The sequence below is a fragment of the Microtus ochrogaster genome, chromosome 18 (assembly GCF_000317375.1).
Source record: "Microtus ochrogaster isolate Prairie Vole_2 chromosome 18, MicOch1.0, whole genome shotgun sequence".
In the NCBI taxonomy this organism is placed as follows: domain Eukaryota; kingdom Metazoa; phylum Chordata; class Mammalia; order Rodentia; family Cricetidae; genus Microtus; species Microtus ochrogaster.
Genome location: NC_022020.1, coordinates 48,865,559 through 48,888,762, shown reverse-complemented (window position 1 = coordinate 48,888,762; position 23,204 = coordinate 48,865,559). Strand labels below are relative to the sequence as shown.

The window sequence follows — 23,204 nt, the reverse complement described above, 5'->3', positions numbered from 1 at the left end:
AGTTGTCACCTCCTCCATAAGTGCTTTGTGCAATATCATGATACAAAGGATATATAAAACAACCTGTAAACTAGACTTTTATGATTTTTTTTAATACTCAGAAGTATGTATAGAGTTTGGATCAATCTCAAGGAGCATCATCTATACCAGAAGAAAAATCTTTGTAGGATTTTTATTTTAATAATTTCATGCATGAAGTCAACTTTCACTGTTTCACTTTGAGCTCTGTTGACTCAAAAAGTTATAGGAAACCTGGACATTTTGGACTTAGGATTTTTCAGACTGATGATGCTCAGCTGTACTGCAGAGGAACAGAACAAAGCCCGACTGTAGGCTGCTCCCCTCAGGATGTACACACAGCATGGCAGAGCCCTAAGTCAGAGGCAAGCATCCCGTCTCTGCTGTGTGAGCAGTGAGAGGCCTGTGAGGACAGCATACAGAGAGCAGATGGAGAACACCAAGAGATGCGCACACACACATGGCACAGGGAAGTTCAAGCATTAAATTCAGATACGGCTGAGCCTCACACAGCTGCAAAGGGCTTGTACCAGATGCAACATATGATCTACTTACTTTAAAGGGAGAAAAGATTGTTTTCACTGGGCCACCATGAGAAATATTTGGGTTTGAAATCCTCTGCACTCTGTTCTGACCAGTTAAGTTTACTTACTCAGAACTCCACAAAGATAATCGGATTCTGTATAGGGTAGAAGGTAATGGCAGTGAATTTACGAACATTTTTACATCGGAACACTAATGGACACAGACCACAATGCAAGGGGACTGAAGAAACCTTGGTCCTCAGAGATGTAAAATTGAGAGCTCAGGCTTTGCCCCAGGCTCCTGGATGTTCACTACCACTTTCATAAAACAGGTGTTTAATTTCTTCAAGAAAAATGTTGGTAGGCAATGTTGATGCTTCTCTGCATCTCATCCACTGTTCCTGGGACATAACGTCAGAGTGGCTACTGCCTTTTGCCTGGGAGGGATCTGGGTATGTTTTCACAGTCATTTGCTTTTGGGGGAAGTACACACAGCGAAGCCAATTCTGTTTGTTACCTGGAAGTCAGGGAAGAAGTTTACAGGGTAGCTGAGTCTACTCATTCCCAGTGCAGAGTGCTGAGATCTATTCTTCCTTCACTTGAGGTAGGACGGTCACAATCAGTCCCACACCTCTGCTACTATGCTGCCCTGCCTGATCATGAATGACACCAAGCAGAAGTGTCTCCTGCAACCTCTGATACAGTCACTGAGTGGGATCACCAAGTCACTGATTTGATCCACCCATCAAGCCAGAAGGAGCCTGTAGCCCACGGTCCACAGACACCTCAACACCACATGTTTCTGAGCCAACAAAAGCCATCTAAAGTATCTGAGGGATGAAACAACCATGCGGAAGTAGTAGTTCATATCCTTTCTCTTAGAGCATCCCGAGAAGCTCACTGTGCTATTAGGTGCATGTAAGACTACAGGGCAGGGTCCCCAGCATGGAACTTAATCACTAAGTACCATGAAGACAAAGCAGAACTGGGCTGGAATCAAGGGACAGAACTCAGGAAGTGGTTTGCGTCTGGTGCACTGGGAAGGTTTCTTTTTTCACTAGGGAAGAGATGGATAGGCAGGGGCTGCAAGAGCAAGTCACAAGATGGGCATGACTTGACCCACGTGAGGATGAATATGGCTGGGCAATGGGACCCAGCTGGAGTAGATAATCTCACATGTGGGCTTCAGAGATGAAGGCATATGAACTACAACAGCCTTGGCTCATTCTAGGAGTGCTTATCTTTTTACCAGTTTGTGAAAATAACAAATCTTTGTTTAGGAGAAATTCTCCCAATACTTTAGCCACAAACCCATAATTCAGTCCTTTTGCCGTTGACCTTGAACTGCCAAAACCATTTCCCCGAATTCCAAGTGCAATGATTCACAAAAGCCGCAGTTCCCACCCCATCCAGCACTGTTAATTTTATCCTTGGCATCAACTTTGTGAGTAGGGAAATCCCCGGAGAGAGAGTCAGCAGCAGCTTCTGTGGAGATGTTGGGGAAGGCTCGTGGGCCTCTGGGCTTTATTTCCTTTTGACAAGTGACTCCTCAACGGTGGCCATAAAGCTGTTCCTATACTTTCTAAAACTGCAGTGTTGTTTTCAACAGGTTCTCGTCACAGCCACGACCTTTCTAAGACCTTGCATTAGCACCGACGCCTTGTTAGGTTTGGGCTACTACTGTTGGTTCACTGTTCATTTCCAACTTGTGTCAGCTTTGGCTTTTCTTCCTCTTCCTTCTTACCCTTTCTGTGTGACCTTCTCCTTCACTCCAAAGCTGCGCATCAGAGTTTGGCTGTGTTGGCTTTGTTGTTTTGCTCTGTTCTTTTGTGAGCAGAACAGTAGACTTTGGCCTTTATGTTCCTTCTCAGACCAGTGTTTTGAGGCTTTCCTGGGGGCTCAGGAAGATCTGTCATTCCCTGGAAATGACAATGTTTCCTAAAAGTGTATGTGTGTGTTTGTCACAGGGGGATCTCTTTGACCCAAAGCAACTCAGAAGCCAATGTTGCTTTAAACTTCGGGAGTCTAAACCGGAGTGGTTCTTTTGGACTATATATATGTATGTATATATATGAGTTTTTCAAGACAGTTTCTCTGTGTAGCTGGTGTCTGCCTTGGCTGTGGATTATAAAGGCTTCCGTGGGATAGACTTTAGTAAATAATACATCATCTTCATATAACTATAGTTTCCACTACCAGAGCTTTCTAAAGAGTGCTGAATGCTAAAGAACACGTCTGCTAAAATCTGTATCATAACATTTCAATTGATCAGATAGATTACTCCAACCAAACTATCCTCCATTCAAATGAGTAATATTTGTGTATCATCCTTTGTCCAGACAACTGGTTCCAAAAAATATAAACAATCCGTAGCATGGCCAAACAACATCCTACTGTGTGATATCACAGATGTGCCTTTTATCCCCCCACCTCCAGCAAATATCATTTGGATTCTGTGATGACAGGCTGAGAATTAATATGTAATATAGACAGTAAACATAACAGCATTGTTTTTCAGGTCTGTAGCATAGTGTACTTATCGTCTTCCCGAGGTCTTGGTTTAATGAGTTAAAATCCTGGTGTCTCCCTAGGTCATCAGCTTATTCTTCCTCTTGAGACATCTTTTCTCGATGGGTTTGTCATCAGGCTTCAGATATTCCATTTGTCCAGTGGTTTCTGGGATGCTGTCCTGGTCAGACGCATCATAGCGGGAGCCATTTGGGACTGTATTCATTTCATGCAGACAAGCATATCCTCATCCTGACTTAGAAGAACACCTGGGGCTTTTCATTGACTAGTTTATCTAGACATTTTCATGTAACATAAACTTTTGGCTGTGTCTCCTTTGGGCAAAAATGCTTGCTTTGGAGCATCAGAAAATAAAAATAAATAAATAAATTCAGAAGCACTATCCTTCAAAGTGAAAAAAAAAATCAATGCAATCAGGGCTAATGTAGCATAGTATGTGGTCTAGGTGAGTGTATATGGCACTTTTATTTTTGAAATTTGACATTTAATTATTTGATCATGTCATTTCACAATAGCTTGACCCTGTGGAATATAAAGGATATCAGTAATATGGTAATAGTCCAAAAATTGCAAACTTCCCTAAAGTGTTTGCTAGTATCAGCAGGACAATTATCAATTTTTCATGGTAATGGAAATCTAGAGATTTGTGTAATAAATGAGTCATGGCGTCTGAGGTGGTTCATCTCTATGAGTGGCAGCAACAGTCATATTAGAAAAAGTGTCAACTGTTACTTTAACATATTTTAAACGTCCAGATTCCAAGATATAAGTAAAATTGGTTCATCAAATGACATTAGATTTTAACCCTCAAGGATCAATCCCCTTTAAAGGACATCTTTAGGATAAGAGCTTATCTGTAGATCCTGAGTGACATGTGAATGCTAGCTGCCGATTATTAGCAGTGTGAAACAAATAATCAAACTGCATCTTACCTAATGACACCATGAGTTCTATAGTCTCTAGTGCCCCCTTTTCTTACTTTTAATAATTAAAATGTCAGTGGGTATTTTGGTCATAGGCTACTGTTTTATTTCCTTAGCAGCAGTATTAATTATATTTTTACAGCTTATTATTGATTAAGTAATAAGCTAAGTTATAATTAACTTAGGCACAGATTTTGACATCCTTCACCAGCAACTTCAAAATTCAAATGAAAACTAAATTTGTCCTTATTTTTGATGATAAATCTGACCTACTCAGACTGCCTTTTGGCTTAGGGGAGTCTGTTTCAGTCCCTGTGGATACTTTCCCCATGTGGTTGAGAGAGCAAACAGTAACCACTGCCTCCCTCCAATACTGCATCATGCCCATAACACGTCCCTTTGGAGGTCTGAGAAGTATGCCTTATGAAATACATCTAGTTCTTAGAAATTCAAACAGAAATTGTGCTATCTTCATCTATCTCTCTCCTCCAGAGCATCCCACCCAATAGGAAAGAGTTTCCCCAGAGAATGGCTTGCAAACTTTTTTTTTTCTATGACTACTAGGTTACAACATGTTTAGTTTCAATGTTTTCAAAAATACCTAATTATAAGGACCTGAATTTGGATCTCCAGCAACCTCATAGAAGCTGGGAACAGCAGTACACATCTGTCACCCCAGTGCTGGTGGCCTGGTGGACAGGGTGGAGACGGGTGGATCTTGAGGATTTGTTTACCAGGGAGTATAGCTAAATAGCCAGCTCTAGACTAAGTGAGAGACCCTGTCAAAAAAAAAAAAAAGGGTGCAGGTCTAGGAAACATTTGATGTGCCTCTGACTATCTGCACAAACATTACTCTACAACACACAAACACATACACACACACACACACACACACAAGCACACAAGCACGCATGCACGCACACACTTCCTGTACCTTTTAAGCTTTTCTCTCCCTCTCAGTCTCTCCTGCTCGGGGAAAAGCACACCATCTTTAATGCCGGGTCTGCCAAAATTCTTGTGATGTGGCAGACATTCACACACATTTGTTGACTTAATTCATCAGGAATCGGGTTCAGTTTGAGGTCCTATATTCCAGAGCTCATGCTGACTGCTTTATTCATTGTAATGCTCGAGTCACACACAAAGACTCTTCGCTTTTCTGGACAGCATTTCTGAGGAGAATAAATGTCTTCCTCAGCTACTGACCCCACTGTGTATCTCAACAAAATTAATTTGATCTTTCCAAAGATAGTCAATGCACTAGTCCATGAAAAGCAGAATATCTGTGACGGCAATGTGTTCAATCCTAGTGTGGTTGAGCAATTGAGATCTCTTATTTTTCATTTCTCTTTCAGTATTTTGTTTTCTGTGTATGGATGTTTGGCCCGCGTGTACATCTGTGCACCTGTGCACACCTGGTATGCACAGAGACTAGAACAAAAATGAAGCAGATCCCCTTTAACTGGAGTTGCAGGAGGTTGTGAGCCACCTTTTGGGAATCAACCCACATCCTTGGCAAGAGCAGCTAGTGCTCTTAACGCTGCACCATCTCTCCAACCCTAAACCTGATACTTCTGGTTACCATCAGCATTGCCCTTATGAGTCTCCCTCCAATGGCCCCAGCTTCACCAGTTAGACCATGTAGCCACTGACCAAAGATGTCAAAGAGCCTCCAGGGAGGAGACAGTTCAGAGAGGCTGCAAGGTTAGATGAAAGATACAGGTATGAGGGAGTGCTGGGATAGGGCCTAGGGGGCTAGAGAGGACTCTGGGCTGATGGTGCTGGGCCCAGGGGATGGTTCAGGGTCTTACCAATTGAGGGGCTGGGCTAAGGGAGTGAGTGTCACTCTTACTGCTTCTAGACTCTGTCTTCTTTCTTTCCTCTCTTTGAGTTTGCCAGCTGCAGTAGTGCGCTGATAAATGTGCAGCCGCTGCTCCCACACGGAAACGTCCTTGCTTTGCAGCATTTGCCAGTCCACATGCTGTGCTTGCTGCTCCTACAGGGCTCATGTGAAGCCGGCAGTGGTCTAGGACCCTGTTCTCAGGGGCCATTGAGAGGGCAAGCGCTGGTGTCGGGTAGCCGCAGCACCCTCCAGGAGAGCAGCACACACAAAGACACCTAGCATGTACCAGTGTCCTGAGCATTGCATCTGCTGCCCCACTGCTGTGACTCTCTTGATGCAGGCAAAGGAACAGGCTCCTTTGAACACTCTTCCTACATGACCCGTGATAACCCATCCGCACACTGATGTGAGAATAGCGTGTCTTTCCCGTGGACCTGTGACACCAAGCTAAGAGGATTGAAATGCTTAAGCAGCTTTGTAGCTTTATAGTATACACACCCAGGAACTAACTGGGGGGCGGGGTGGAGCACAAACGATCCCCTGTGATAATTAGAGCCCCGAGCTTGACTGTTTTCTCAATAGGAGAAAAGGACTTAGTTTCAGGTTCACAGAAACAAAGCAATCCTTGCTTTTTAAAAGTGAATCATTAGCTATAGGAGCCCTTGACTTGAATACTGAAAGGAGCTGTAAATCCAGTTTAAGAACTTCCCCATTCACATCAAACGCTATATTCTGCTACATGTGACTTAGTTATCTGTGGGGAGATGAATATTAAATTAAAAATCAGAATTCATATGTGTGTGTGTGTGTGTGTAAGAGCAGGAATCAGGTTTGTAAATTTTTGTAATTATATCTGCATTCATTTCATTGCTTTTAATGTCACCGAAAGCCTAGTCAGTGGTGGTACATTTCATACAGAGTCCTGTTTAAGATAAACAATGGTAGACTAGCAGTTCATAGTGTGTGAGCTTCAGAAACCACCAGAAAACTCCATGAAAGCATTTTGATAGCTCTCATTTGTTTAATGGATGGCCATGTGGTGTTTTAATTGTGTTACCACAATTCGCTTGTAGTTGACCTTTCTGCTAACTCTGCACCAGAGGATTGGCTCCCCTGAGAAGAGCTGTGTGGAACAGAATTGATTTCTGCAGGTTTCTTTCTGTGTTGGGGAATAGAACCCAGGGCATGGCACAGTGTTCAGTAAGTCCTCTACAGGGAGCCACAGCCTTGCCCTGGTGACCCCTGACCATCTCTGTAGGGGTCCTCCCTTACGTGGATGCTGAAATGCCACCTTTCTTTTGTCTGTCCTGCTCCCGCCTACATTTTTTTCTTCTTTGTCTTGAGTTTTCATAGTCAAAAGGACATTTTATAGTTGGGAAGACCTTAAAAAGTCAATTCTATGAGGTAGGGAAAGTAAAGCTTATGAGCACTATCCATCTTGCCTCTCTCTGGGTGCGGACTGGAGAGTGGAATCTGATCAGAAAGTCGGTCAGACCAAATGCCATCATGGGCAGTAGGCTATAAGTTGGCCATTCACCTTCCAAGTCAAAGTAACCGACTTCCAAGTCAAAGTAATGTCATCCAGATGTGGTCTATACAGAGAATTTTCAGCAGTCGAAATAACATAGCACATTAAAGACATGCCTTCAAAAACAATCAGATGAGGGTCTCAATGCGTACTTCTAACAGCCCTACATATTATGATATAGATCAGCCTGGCCACGAATTCACAGAGATCCCTCTGTCTCTGCCTCTGGAGTGTTTGGATTGAAGGCGGGAACCACCATACACAGCCTGAAGATAACCTTCTCTATTCACCACAGGCTCAACAGGCTTAAGGTCCTAGAAGACTCCCTTGTCACTCAGTCTAGCCCGTTTGTCATGGATGTCTAAACACGTTCTTATTTGTGAGGCATATCCAGACTCCTAGACGCAGACCTTGGCCTCACACACATTTGCATTCACTGATGGTTTTTTAGGACATTTTCTGAACATGCCATAATTTAATCTGCCCTACTGTTTTTTTCAGAGGCATCATTCTCTATGAAGAAATGAGATCACTGTGATCCTAAATGACTGGAAAAGAAATACTTTTTGCTATTTAAGATGATGAACTAAATAGAGATTTTCATATGTGAAATGGGTCCCTGGAATGTACCCTGGAAAACGCATGATTTAGGCTAACATTTTCTTGACAAATGTACATTAATCTCACTGATTTATGTAGGCATGTGTATGTTAGATGCAAACGCCACATGGTTTTACATAGGAGACTGAACCCCACAAGGATTTGGATACCCACAGCATCCAATGGAACATGGGGCAGTCTCCTGTGCCAATCAAGGGATGACTGCTTGAATCGCATATACCATTATGCAATGTGCAAATCCATCTGCCTACCTTTTGCTTCATGTTTTGCCCCCTCTGGCAAACGTCTTCAAAGACCTAATCTGCCTTTGAAAATTCCACTCCCAATGACACCACCGAACATCACACTTGCTCCACTGGTCGTAGCATCTGGATGGCTCTCCAGACAGATTCTTCCTCCTCTTCCAACTGATTCCCCTTCTCCTCATACCTACAGCCTATCTGTTTCAGAATCTCAGTTATGACCACACAGGCCATGTATGCATGAAGAGTATTAAATACCAGTTAATGTTGCTGTCTCAAAATACAAGACTTTTGTGAAAAGGAGTTTTATATTTCACAAAACCAGATCCATATTATTTGATACATATGTACCCATCTTTATTTTTCTGAAGTCATGACCTAGTATCTCATTTCACTGAACTCTGATAAGGAATGTGTTATGTTTTTGGCACAGAAAGAGAGTGGGGGATTGTGGGAATTTGTAAAGCAGCTGCCTCTTATCAGGCTTGGGCTTGACCCCAAATCTCCTTCTCAGCTGAACATCATTTCTCAATGATTGCAAAAAAATAAATAAATAAATAAACACACTAGATCAACCTTTCTTGGAGCAATGTGGAAAACAAAACTCAGTTAAGCACAAAAATAATTACAAGATTTTGGATTAGAAGATTCTTGGAGTGTTTTTATTTCTTTCATTTTCTCACTGGCTTTGACCTATATTTCTGTTACACGGTCTTCTACCAGTTACTACATACTGGTTTTAAATGGCTTCATCCAGATGACTAACAAATGCATCGTTGTGCACACATGTAACATCAGTGTGATTTATTTGCATGCCTGGAGTGGTCCATTTGGGTTGATTGCACCACCAAAGCTCCTCTGTTCTTTGTGGCTCTAAAACCCTCAGGAATGTTTGGGATCTGCCTGCATCTCCGTAGATTTGGGAATTAGTGAAGAACTTTCTGGTAACCATTAGGCAGAAATAGGCATCTCTGATTTTAAATCACTAAGAGACTGAAGTAAGCAATAAGATGTTTAACCATACATATGTGAGATAACTTCCTCCCATCTTCTTCCCTCTGTAGCTTGAAGGGAGCTGATGCTGGCAATGGCATCAGGGTGTTTGTGCCTGACGTGGGGATGTTCATTGCAAGCCTGACCATCTGGCTGGTCTGCAGAAACATTGTTAAGAAACCAGACACGGAAGAAGTAGCCCAATTTAACTCTGATTGTGAAAACGAAGAATTGGTAAGTGTGACTATCTGCATCCTTCTTCTTCAATCCCCAGGGCCTTCCCTCTGAGACTGTGTGGAGTCCAGAGTCCCAGAGTCCATATGCAGAGCGTTGTGGGGCTCTATGCACATGAGGCACAAATTGGCACTGTCGTTGTGCAGAGCCCGGGTGGCATTGCTGGGCAGACATTCACACCCACACCTTGGTGATGAGGACACAGGTGATGGGCATGCGAATGCTGTCTTTCACGAGGGCCTCACAGTGGAGTTACAAACAGCCTGCTTGTGCTTCCGTCTCCTCAGGTGACCATCTGGCCACCCTGTGCTCTAGTGTCATATCAGGTGATCACACCTAAATGTTACCCCAGCATCTGTTGTATCAGGGGGCCCCACCGAAATGTTACCCCAGCATCACAACCCACTTGCTCCGCAGCTCATGACTGCCGAATATTCTGAGAAGCAGTACACAGTCACATTGGAAGAAAAATTCCTAGTTTCCCCTCCCCCTAAACTGTCCAGCCTGTGCAGTGCCATCCTGAGGTGTGGCTATGTGATTGTGCCCTTTATTCTCCTGCTGTCTGTGTTAGCACCAAATAGTTGAGTCAGGCAATTTCACAGTGCTCCACAGGAGAGGGAGTGTTACTTAGAAAAGTAAGAGGATGCTTTAATATCTATAATGTGTGAAGAAGTTTCAGGAGCACCTGGCAGATGAGGAACATGTTGGAAGCTGTGTCTCAGGTGGGTACATGTCACATACCCCACCACACTCCCTCCCAGACCCACACCAGAGCACAGCCATGTTCTCAAGACAGCGCATTGTGTGGTCAGTGGTACCAGTTTAAGAAGTAGTTGATATTTTTAGATACAAAGATATAAAGCTCTCAAAGAAAAAAAGCTACTCAGAAGTACTTGGTTTGGACACTTGACATAGTAGCTACCAGATGATTTAGGCATGAGTTTTGCATGGGAGAATTCACCATGCATGTGTCAGGAATCGCATGTATTAGGAACATTCACCATGCATGCATCAGGAGTCGCAAGCATTAGGAACATTCACCATGTGTGCATCAAAGGAAACACTTCTGGTTTTGGTTAAGGGTTTATTTACTTCACAAATAACCAGAAAATTGCCTTAAGTGCTTAATCGAAACAAAATAATATGGAGGAGATAGAGTTCTACACTATGAAAATTAGAATTTATATTACTGCTCAAAAATCTTATGAATTAACGATAGGAAATCTATTCTGATATTTTAGGGCGAGAAAAGATATGAAGTATAGAAAGTAATCACAGAAGAGTGGCTGCTGAACAAATCTCTTATTCAGGTCCACAAACCCAAAACCAGAAATGACGTGGAAATATTTTTCTTCCTGCTGATGGTGTGGTTTTAAGAGGGAATGCTGAAAGAGGGTGTTTTTGTACTGCTCTGTTATTCTAGAATGTTTGGAAACTGTTTTGATTAAATAATCTTTGGCCCAAAGCATCCTAGTTTGGGGCAGTCAAGCACATTAACTGAAATGGTGCACATTTAGGATTTTCCTTATTGATACCTGTAAAGACAATGTTATGTTTTGTACATGGAGCCTAAAGGGTGTTTGCTGGAAGCTGGTCTTTGAGAAGAGACATGGCGGATAGCACACCGTGGCTGAGTAATACTGGAGACAGGTTATTGTCTTTCTTATTCTGTAAAGTGGGATTAGCAGACAGGGGGTACAGCTCAGTAGATGAGCATGTGCTTGACATGTCTGAGGCCCTGGGCTCAATCAGCAGCACCAAAAGATATTACTAATGCATGGTGCATTTGTTGCAACTATAATATGAAGTATCGAATCAGTAGCACATAGCAGGGTGTATGCTTATTTGGGAGTGCTTAATAAGTTATGGCTTCCTTTCCTTAGTGGTTCTCTGATTTGAGAATTATAGAAACTCAATATTCAAGACACTAAATCAACCCTCTGTGCCACTAATAACTCAACACAGATGTGATTAAAAGTCATGAACAGATGCTGTTTCTGTAGAATGAGGAACACTTGTAACCATCAGTGCAGGCCTCGGGTGTAGTTAAGGGTAGGGTAGCTCTGATAAGAGAGAATAGCATAAACACACATATTAATTATAAGGTCTGGTTTCACCCACTTCCATACTTAGGCCTGTGAAAACTCTGTCTTGTTTGAAATTGATTTGAACAGGCATACAAGGCATCTATATGGTTAATCCCTTTTGTTCAACGATAACACAAGGTAACCAGGCTGATATCACAAAGAGCTCTGATTCTGAGCTTTGAAAGCACTACAAATATCAGTTATCAGGGGCTCTTTTCTCTTTCAGTTGAATTCGTTTGGGGCTAATTCAGATTTTAGTGTTCCTTCTCTCAACACATTCCAAGCAAGTGGGTAGGCCAGGGGAGGGGCGCTGAGTGAATCCTGGAGGAGTCACCATCAGGGAAATACTTCTGACTTGACAGTCTGGAGTCAGTTTGAGAGGAATTGGAACTCATAGCAAAAGGAAGCAGAAGAATTTATTTCATTTCTGAAGGGCTCTGTATACTTTCTGCTACTTCCAAATCTTGGCTTTTGTACTAAGATGTTTAGTCCTGACAATGTTTCTTCCTTATTTTCCCCTGTGGAGATATGGCACCATGTTGCCAGGGAGAATTTCTTTTCAAATGCAGCCCTGTTTCCAGCAGTTAGGTCTTCCTTGATCCACTGATGAGTCTGACATTGGCTATGTAGAAGCATTGTGTTAGAGGTCTTTAAAGGCTCCTGGTGTGTGGGGGAAGAGGGGGCAGGGTGTCTGAGGTCTTGTTTGTGTGTTCACTTTTATTCAGAATTTATTCAGAATTTTAATCATCCCTATAAAAAAGATTCTCACTCTGGAATCTTAAAAATAAATAGGAGGGGTTCAAGGTTCCCTTAGCTACATGATACCTTGTCTCAAAAAGAAAGGTAAAAAGGCAGAAGGGAAAGAAGGAAGGAAGCCATTCCTCTGGCTACCTTGACACTAACATTCTGGCAGACAGACTGCTCACCTGAGCTGTGCCTTCACCAGAAGGTGGTGCAGTCTGGTTCATGCTTCTCCTTTTCCAGAGCAGGAAACAAAGAACAGGAGAAATCAATCATTCCCCTGGCACCTTCTAATAGACGCTTGGCGTTCGCTCATTTCTTACCCGAGATTTAGTCCGTCACTGGCTTTAAATTTCCTAGGCCCTGGGTTTTCCTAGCAGACATTTGCCACATGGTACTGTTCAGAGTGGCAAGAAGTTGGGCAGCTGCCCAGGCACCTGCAAAACCTGCACCCGGTGACTTGTAGTAAGAGAAATGTCCTGTCTAAGCTGTCCCAGACACACAATGCTGCCGTTTCTAGGGGTTCATACAGCTCCTGAAGGTCACAGACAGGAATTTGGGAAACTCCCAGTCCTCTGAGCCTCAGAGCGTGGCAATGCTCACACAGAAGCCCCGAGTGCAAGGTAGCAGGAGCCAAGCACCCAGGGTGAGCCTTGGGCCAGAACTGGTTTCTGCAGACTTGGGTCTTTCTGTACTTAGGGCTTTGGCTTATGGTAGGCTGGACCTAGATGCAGACAGTCTGTCTTGAATAATTGCTCTGCTGGGGATGAAGATGAAGATGCTTGTCCCAAAGTCATGTTTACCTAGCATCCCCTTTACTGTGTGCCTGCATGCTGTATGAACATTATCTAACAAGCGTTGGCCTTTGTTTTCTGTTTTGTTTCTCAAGAACTGGTTCTCTTTCTAATCAACGTTCATAGATGTCTCAGGCAGTGAATCCTCCTTCCTCTTCTTACCCTCAGGATCTTACATTCCAATTTTATAAAGCTTTATTTATCTGGTTCCCCCGACACACACGTGCACAACTGAGTATCACATAACAGGTTCTCTTTTGTATTCCATCCCCCACACAGAACACTGCACATGGTAACAGGGTGCTTGATAGAATAGATGGGTGGATGGATGGAGGCACTGAGGATGGGGAGGGGTGTGTGTGTGTGTGTGTGTGTGTGTGTGTGTGCGTGTGCGCACATACAGAAGGGGAATAAAGGAAATCTGTTGGCTCCAAAGCAGACCTCGCCCTGCTTGACCTTGTGACACATTCATAACTAAGACCAAAAGATGAAGATGCCTATTTGGTTTTCACTTTAGACCACACGTTGTTGTATGGGTTCCAAGAAGGACTCATGTATCTTCAAAGTGCTGCTTCTGACATCATCTGTCAGTGCCCTAGGCTTTGCATTTAGAGCGCATGCTTAGCAGATCCCCAGGACAGGGAACAGGCAAGGCAGTCAGTAACAATGCCTGACACCAAAGATACACCAAGTGGTTCTCACGGTCTATGTGGAAGGATGCCTGCCCACACACCTAAAGACTGGTTTGGTTCTATGGTGCTCTAGTAAGTGATTTCTTAAAGAAAAAAAAAATCTTTTAAATGGCCAATCTGATTTAGTCCATCTCCATGTTCATTCCTCTTTCAAATGATGTTAGGTAATTCTTAAAGGCCATTTCCGGGTTAAACTTGGCAGTTTCTCTCCCTGTGTCAGAAATGTTCCCAGAGGTACCGAGTCTCAGGAGCAGAAATATCTGTAGGCTCCTACTGATCTTCTGCTACCTCACCTGCCCCTGTCCTGCACCTCGGTTGTACTGTAGCTCTTTGGAGGGGACACAGGCAGCATCTGCACTCACTTGTGCTGCTCTTACTAAGTGGGAAAGCAGTGTTCCCAAAGCAAAGCCAGCAGCAGAATAAACAGCTTTACGTGCAGTGTTGCCACGTTAGCCTGACGTAGCGTATGTGATGGCACAACAGCCACTCTGCCCTGGCCTCTCTTTGCCATCCCAGCAGAGGTTATCTGTCCTCTGTGATGAGCCACAGCACTTCCCCCTCCCATCGGCGGACTCTGCTGTGAGAAGAAGCCATTCTGTTAAGATAAACTGTTTACTTTGAAAAGTAAATAATGCATAAACAAGGGTGGCTCTTTAGAAAATGTTCCCTTGGGCTCTGAGACCTTTGGACTTAGTCCATGGGACTTTGATAGACATCCATGGAAATGCCTATGAAAATCCACTTTCACCACAGAGAAGATAAAGGGGTTCAGCTGCAGCAGAAACTCAGGTTTGAGGTCTAAGCCTTCAGTGGAACCCCAGAGACACATTCCTCAATGTAGTTTTGCAGAGAATGGAACCTTTAAAAGGGTTTGCACTGTAGAACACCCTTGCCACCGGCCTCCAAGGAGCCAAGATACAGAGCCAAGATGGCTGCCTAAAATTGCTATGAGGAAGTCTCTGGCCATCGCTGCCAGAAACTTCCAGATTCTAACTCAGTGATTCTGAGCTGGAGCTCGTTCTCCAGATAGGCTTGGGCTTTATGCCCTTAGATGGAATGATACAGTGTCGAGGGGAAGAAATATGGATGCTCAGGGCCTATCAAAAGTATTTGTGTGTCTTTGTCAAAATAGATGGGAAAGGACAGCCTGTGAGACATGCCACCTCAGGTGCAGAAACCAAATGTCCTGGGAGGAGACAGTGTCCACAGATACACCCTAACATGTTGTATCTACATCTAAAATCAGGAGCTTTTTCTTTTCAGTAGTACTCTTATACTTTGTTTGGAATTTACATACAATATTTGCAGTTATTTATGGGGTACAATGTGGTGTTTCAGTATATGGATAAGTCGTAGGATCATCAAATGATATAACTGATACATCTATTACTGTGACTACTTCTTTGTGTTGAGGACACTTCAATTCCTCCTTTAGCTAGTTTAAAAGAAGTATCCGTTAATACTACAGATACTCTGATGTATCTTTTCTTGCTGATAGGAACCTTCCACCCTCTGACTTCCCTACACCTGTCCATCTGGCGAGCCTCTGGCCACTGAAGTTTGGCTTTTAGAATCCATATGCAAGTGATATCATGTCACATTGGTCTTTCTAGACCGACATGCTCCTTTGAGCACAATGTCCTAGAAGTCCATCCCTGTGGTCACAGGGGACAAGGACTTCCTGTCAAAATCAACGTCTTTTAAAGAGACAGAGTGAAGGACGTAGAAGTCTAAATAAGTTTATGTCCGACAAAAGAAATACTTTCACAAGCGATTTTACTGGACATTTTATACTGTGAAAGGATTGCCTGCCTGATGTTTGGGTTCTGAGGTGGCTTAGGAATCACGGGTTAAATCTTTGTTTCCAGCTGCTCCTCATTTGCTTCAAGATGGAGTTCCCGTAATGAAGCATGATTAATAAAAACTCAGAGACAGATATTGGGGTTCAATCTGAAGACCAGTAAAGCTAAGCCAGACACCGGCTCTTACCTCGACCTCAGTCCAAAAATGGTGATCCTGCCTCCAGGGAACTTCAGAATGAGATTGGGATTGGGAGTTGTCTCCTCCCATTTTATAATCCTGTCTAGTTCTGGGATTAAGGGCGTGCACCGCTACCGCCTGGTTTCTATGGCAAGCTAGTGTGGCTACTGGGATTTAAGGTTTGTGTCATTGTGGCTACTAAGATTAAAGGTGTGTGTCATTGCCGCCTGGTCTATAAGGCTGGTCAGTGTGGCTGTTTTACTTTTCTGGTCATCAGGCAAGCCTTATTTATTAAAATACAAATGAAATGGCACTACACTGTAAGGTGCCAGATTTCTTCAGCAAGCAAGGCTGCTTATTAGTAAATATAATTCTCTACTCCTGCCAAATCCCAGTGCTTATAGGTCAGCAGAGGAATTTTCGATGGGGCAAGGGCCTGTCAATGTGCCACCTAAGGTGACTAGTGGCGGCAGATCTGACCCTGGCTGCAGGAATGGGATGACGGGGCTCACAGACATAGACCCACCTGCTCTCCGCTGGGCAGGTTTGAGACACACTTACCACTGAGGGTCTCAGAGAAGCCGGTGTAAAAACATTTAGAGCATCCAGAGCCATGAGGCGCGATGGCATGCCCTTAAAGCCCTGGTACCCCTTCCTGTCTCTGAGAGGCCAAGAGAAGGCATTTGTATGACCTAACCAAAGCTTGTGAGCAGAGAATGCTCTAATTTAATCAACATTTTTAGCAATTCTCTAATAAAATAGTGAGTCATCTATCATGCAAGTTTTGAATGTGTTTCTTCCAGTTACTCAGGAGTTCCCTACCATGATTTTACTTCTCCAAGTGTGGCAGGATTTTTGCCACACACTGCCTTCCACGGGGAAGAGCCGTTGAGGTGGTGGTGGCAGTGAGGGAGCTGCTCCCCTGGTGTCCAGAGGGAAACTGCTTTCCTGTGATCAGCAGAGGTGGAATTCTCTTGTATCTGCACATGATGGGTTCTTCTTGTAGAGCAAGGAGTAAGAAGAAGGACTGGCTTGCAAGCCAGACCTGCTGCGGTGGGAAAGAGGCCCCATGGCCTGGAGATTGTATAGCCACAGGAAAAAAGATAAAGAGAACCTGTGGATTCTGGTTCCCCAGCTGTTCCCTGCATGCCCTGCTTCTAGGCAAACCTAGGCCTAGGAGGTCAGCGTCCGAAAGATGAGCTATCTCTGAATTGTTCCTAGGGAATCCTTCAGCCAGGTGCCAGTGACCCCAGATTGACCTTCCCAGTTTCCCCATTCACTTTCAACTTGTGCTAGCTGCCTGCTTAGCATCTTGGCGCTGAACTTGAAAATAAGGGAAGGTGACCTGAAGAAAACTTGCTTTCTTCCTAGCTGTCCCTCCCTTCATTAAAATAAACAAACAGGGCTGCCTCTCCCTCTCCCCACCCCCCAACCCCCCTCACGTTTACCAATGGGTTCTGTGCCTGGACCATGGGCAGCCACTCACACAACAAGACAAACTCAAAGTCAACTTTAGCTCTTACACCTCCTAAGTTCCATCCGTGTATTCCCAGGCAGCCACTGGAATTATTCTGTAAAAGATACTGTGCCATATTCCTTATTTAGAGAGATGCACAAGATGACAAATTTCACTTAGAGCCAATTAAAGAGAAATTATGTATGAAGAAACAGAATGGAGTTCGGCTGAATCTTACCAAGAGCTTCATCGGGAGGAGAGATGCATCATTCTAAGACTAGACAGAGGACGCATTAGTTTGTTGATGTTGAACTGAGAGCCACGGAGCGCATTGGGATGTGAGGTCCCAAAGAGAACCGCTGGCCGAGAAGATGGGTCACCATGGCTGGTACAGGAGGAAAAAAAAAATGGGTGTGTCACACATGGGCAGGCTGCAGAGAGGTCTGGGGTATCCCATGAGGTTTGCAGACCATCCATCTAGGATGCAAAGTCATCTGCTGAGAATGCGAAGGGGGGGAAAGAGCCCCTGGCTTGGGGACACTTGTTTCCTGTCGCTCTCTCCTCCCCTGCATAGAGCCTTTGGACGGTTCTTTCCTCTGCCCAGGATGCTCTTTCCCGGGACTTTCACATGGCTGGTGACTCTGTGACATTTAGATCTTAGTCTAAATGTCATCTCTTCAGAGAGGGTCTCCGTGACCTTAAAAATCTACCATAGCCACGCCCTTCAGTCACAGCTGCATCCCACTTGACCTCTCTGAAGAGCCTTATTATGGGATGTTTAGCTTACTCGTTGGTTTCCTAGCTTCTGTGTGTATTACTGAGTCTCCACTAGACCTCCCAGGCACACCGGGTCTTGTATGGATGAAGCTTGTTAATGAGTAAGTGTAAGCTCCTCTTTCCACCCCAGGAAAAAACGTAAATACACTTGTCTATTAGCCTCCAAAGTCTGATCCAGGAGCCTTGGAGATCCCCAAATTTGCACTTGCTCAAGTCCCTTGTATAAAAGCTGCCTAAAGTGTACTCAGGGCCTGAGCACATCTTCCCCACCAAATGCCAGGGCTCCATCAAAGGATAACGGCAGGGAAATGACTGCATATTCAATACAGCCTCAGTTTTTTCAGATGTTACGAATCTGACTGTGAACCCATGGGGATGCTGTGATGAATTGCAAAGAACCTAGTTTATGTGTATGGACTTTAGTCAGCCCAGGGCTAAATCCTGTTAGGGAGATTGGTGTGTATGTTTGTGTGTGGGGATGTGTTAGTGTGTGTGATATGTTTAAGTGCATATGTATGTCGTGGGCATGTGTGTATATTTGTATGGATATATACATGGCTGTGCGTGGGCATGTACCTGAGCATACAAGTGCATTTGTGTGCATAGGCACACAAATGGTTGTTTGGGAGGTGTATGCTTATGTATGCAGTGTTCATGGGTGTGTGTATGCATGAATTATTGGATCAGGTTAGGTGGAGGAGTACCTTCCAGCTTTTCTTTTGCTGAACAGATAACCCAAGTCCTTTATGCTCTGTCTGCTTCTTGCTAACAAAATGTCTTTGCACCCCAAAGCCTCTCAGAATGTCCTTCCCTTGACACCAGCCCTTCAGTCCTTTCTCAGTGAATTTAGACCACTAAAAACCTCAGCCTCAGATGAGTGCTGTGAGTGTCTGAGCCGAGCAGCTCAAGAAAGAGCCTGTGGCATGAGTAGAGAATCCAGATTTCACTGGTCTTCCCAGATGTGTAGACCAGGCTGAGAGTCTCTGTGGCCCCTAGTCAGATGCTCTAATCATCCAGGGCAAATATATGCAGACTTTCAACCTGGGGACAAATGCAGCATCCCTAGTCTTGACCAGACCCCTTTTTGTCTTTGGGAATAGCTTCTATGTATGATTCCTTTAAAAAAAAAAATCCCAACCCCTTCCTTATTTAGTCTTTAAAAACACTCAAAACCCCCTTTATAGTCTTAGTTAAAAATAATTCCTGGAGATTTGTATTTTTTCTGCTGTCTGCTTCTCCTTCCATCCCTAATGAGACAAAACCAAAGCACTGAATTCTGTAAGATCCAGACAGCACAGAAGCCTCTTAAAAGACCCGACAGGAAGCCACAGCACTGTTAGGCAAGCAACTCAAGACCCCTGTCCTGGCCAGGAAATCCTGTGATGACCAACAAAGATAAACTTGAGAAGGAAGAGAGACGCCAGAGCTCTGATCATCACCCATCCCCACCTCTGCCCTAGTTTGCTTTTGTGGTTCTGTAAAACTAGATAGCAACAGAGAGGACTAGAACTGGGGGAAAAAACATCCAGATAGATCATAGCTAAGATTGTTAATTGTCCTGGTAGCTTTCTTCTACTTGTAAAAGAATGGTTGCAGGTAGGGAACATGGGGCAGAGTATATGTAAGAAGTATAGATTGTCACTGGGACCCCAAGACAGGGGATATTATCTGTGTACTCCTTCAGGGGAATTGGAGTGACGTAGACTTGCTACCAAGAGACCTGGGGGCTGGTCATTTTACTGATTGGTGAAGCCGACCCCAGTGATCGACCCACAGACTAGGAACCATGGGTCCCCAGAAGTATGAACCGCTACATTCTCTGTTTTTCCATTTCTTTAGGCTGGAGCAGAAAAGATGGATTCAGAGGAGGCACTGATCTACGAGGAGGAATTAGATGGAGAAGAAGGCATGGAGGGTGAGCTGGAAGAAAGCACAAAACTAAAAATGTTCCGCAGGCTCGCCTCCGTCGCCTCCAAGCTGAAGGAGTTCATCGGCAACATGATAACCACCGCAGGCAAGGTCGTGGTGACCATCCTGCTGGGCTCCTCGGGTAAGTGTGTCCCACAGTGGCTTCGCCCTGAGATAGTCACAGCCTGGAATGTGCACAGTGAAAGACAGGATTAAAGGGAAAGATGAAAACAATGGATTCCAGGCCCTTGTAAAACCAGCCACTTGGGAATCCAACTTAGCCTCATTGCTCCAGCCCATTTCTAGTCTTGGGGCTTTCAGAAAAAAAAAAAAAAAACTGCTAATCTCTGTCAAATCATCTTTTCCGTTTCTAAGTGAGCTCATTTTATATGTTTAGATTAAATAAGAGCTATTTCTCTTCCCAGAAACTTTGAACTCTGATCTGTTGGCAATTAGTTATTTGAGTGTACAGGGCCAGCCGTATCTTTATATCGTGGAGTATTTGAAATCTTAATTTAACTCTCCAGGATATACAGTTTTTCTTTCCAAGTTAGATTGCAATCTTCCTCCACAGACAGTAACTTCCTCTAAATGTTGGCCACATTCTTCCATAATAATATCATCCAGTGCTACCTCAACTTTCCCCTCCTCCCCTCCCACTGCCTACCACACTGGGAACTATTTTTCCTGACATTTCATTTATTTTTTACTTTTTATATTAAGAATTTTTAATGCGATCATTTCTCATGTTGCTTAGCTATCCCCATTCCCGCTCCCTCCCCTCCTCCCTCCTCACCCTTCTCCCCACCCCTCCATCCAATCCTCAAAAATGGTAAGGCTTCCCATGGGGAGTCACAAAGTCTGACACTTTACTTCAAGGCAAGACCAAGACCCTCCCCACTATATCTAGGCTGAGCAAGGTATCCCTCCAAAGAGAATGTGCTCCTCGATGCCTCTTCAAGCACTAGGGATGAATTCTGGTCCCACTGCCAGTGGCTCCACAGACTGTCCAAGCCTCACAACTGTCCCCCAGCAGTGGTCCTATGCGGGTTCCTCCTCTATTAGTCCAGGGTCAGTGAACTCTCACTAGCTCAAGTCAGCTGTTTCTGTGGGTTTCATCATCACGATCTTGACCCCTTTGCTCATATTATTGCTCCTCCTTTTTTTTGGACTGGTGTCTGGCAGAAGCCCAGTGCTTCCCTGTAGATCTCTTGGATAGGTAGGATCAACAGTAAAAATGGCAGTCCTACCAAAAGCAATCTGGGAACTTCTTAAAGTGGACTCGCTCAGACTAAAGTTCCAAAGGTGAAATAACTCCCCCTTAGCAGGGGAAAAAAACAAGAAGGAAGTAGAATTTTTGTGCAGATAAAACCCAGTATTTTATTTGAGAAGTCTGTTCAAAGTCCCTGATAAAGTTGCTTTAATATAAATGAGTTACCTCATCAGGTAGAACAAAATTGTAATGAGACTATAGTGTCCACAATATATAATGGTTTTTTTTTCATAAATCTCAGCTGGAAAAAAGTTCAATACCATGGTCATGCAGACAGACAGCCCTGATTAAAACTCAGTGGACCATAAAGCAAAATCAAGGGGCTGGACAAATGGCTTAGTGGTTAAAAGCCCTTGCTGCTCTTCCAGAGGACTCACATTAGGACCCTAACACCCACATCAAGTGGAGGCGGCTCACAACCACCTATAATTCCAGTTCCACCTATTAAATTCTTCTGATTTCTATTGACACCTATAGGTGTGTGAGTGAGGACATACACACATGCACGTGCATGCACACAACAACTAAAATAGACACCTGCAGGTGTGTGAGTAAGCAGACACACGCATGCACATATACACAAAAAAACTCACACACCTGCACAAGTACATGCACACACACACAAACTATGATAGACATCTACAGGTATGCAAATGAGGACACAGACACACAAAACTGAAATAGACACCTGCAGGTGCATGAGTAAGCAGACACACACATGCACATATACATAAAAAAACTCACACACCTGCACAAGTGCATGCACACACACACACACACACACAAACTATGATAGACATCTACAGGTATGCAAATGAGGACACAGACACACAAAACTGAAATAGACACCTGCAGGTGCGTGAGTAAGCAGACAGACACATGCACATATACACAAAAAAACTCACACACCTGCACAAGTGCATGCACACACAAACTATGATAGACATCTACAGGTATGTGAATGAGGACACAGACACAGACACACAAAACTGAAATAGACACATATAGGCATGTGAGGATATGCCACACGTGCACGTGCACACACGCGCACACAAACACACATGAACACACAGACTAAAATAAATCTTTAAAAAGTAATAGGCGTGAATGTGAGACAGAAATGTGTAGGAAGAGGAGAGCAGTGGGGAGTGGGGAGAGGGTTGAGGTGAGAGAGGTCCAGTATATGTATATGCACAAGTGTGAAACTGTGAAATAAAATTTTAATTAATAAAAAATTAGGTAAAAAGCACACTGCTCTAGAGAAGAGCTGGAGTGAGTGTACATACATTCCTGTAACTTGGAGGGCAAGTTAGAAAAGGAAAACACCGAAGTGTGTATGCAGTTGTACTGGTCAGAAACATAGGTGTTTCTTAGCTCAGATCTGAGCCAGGGCTTCCTCATCACTGGTCTGAACTGAGCTCATAGCGTTGCTCCCTCCACATGTGGCTTCTTCCTACAAATGGTAGAGTGTTTAGGACCTGATGATGTCAACAGATTCTGGTTAATGGTGTTTAAATCTTGATCAATAGCGAAAGTACACGAAGGGAATTCACATCATTTCCAGCCAGTGCACTCACCGATTGGCAAGCAAACGTCCTGCCCTTTTCCCCGTGTCAGGGTTGCGTTTTTTATCTCCGCAGGCATGATGCTGCCATCCTTGACCTCAGCCGTGTACTTCTTTGTGTTTCTGGGTCTGTGCACCTGGTGGTCCTGGTGCAGGACTTTTGACCCGTTGCTGTTCGGCTGCCTTTGTGTCCTGTTGGCGATCTTCACTGCTGGACACCTGATTGGGCTCTATCTGTACCAGTTTCAGTTCTTCCAAGAAGCGGTCCCACCCAATGACTACTACGCAAGGTAGGAGAAACCATCACTATGTCAGAACGAGGCCACAGCCCTTTGCCATCCCTTGCGGCCACCGTAATACCTTGTTAATCTGCCAGCTGGTACATTAAGCAAAGATTTGGCACAGCTGGGAAGCAGTCTAGTCCTGTAGTTTTATTGGGAACACAGTCTAGCAGGAAAGGAAGGGTATGCTGGGATG

General features: G+C 44.1%; 1 protein-coding gene across 1 annotated transcript in view; it reads left to right on the top strand.

Moving 5' to 3' along the window:
* Piezo2 (piezo type mechanosensitive ion channel component 2) overlaps positions 1 to 23,204 on the top strand; it is a 354,156-nt gene that overhangs the window by 200,839 nt on the left and 130,113 nt on the right. The window contains exons 5-7 of the mRNA XM_026783664.1: positions 9,293 to 9,455; positions 19,822 to 20,032; positions 22,804 to 23,017. Coding sequence (XP_026639465.1) covers positions 9,293 to 9,455; positions 19,822 to 20,032; positions 22,804 to 23,017 — 588 coding nt within the window. The remainder of the gene's footprint in view (positions 1 to 9,292; positions 9,456 to 19,821; positions 20,033 to 22,803; positions 23,018 to 23,204) is intronic.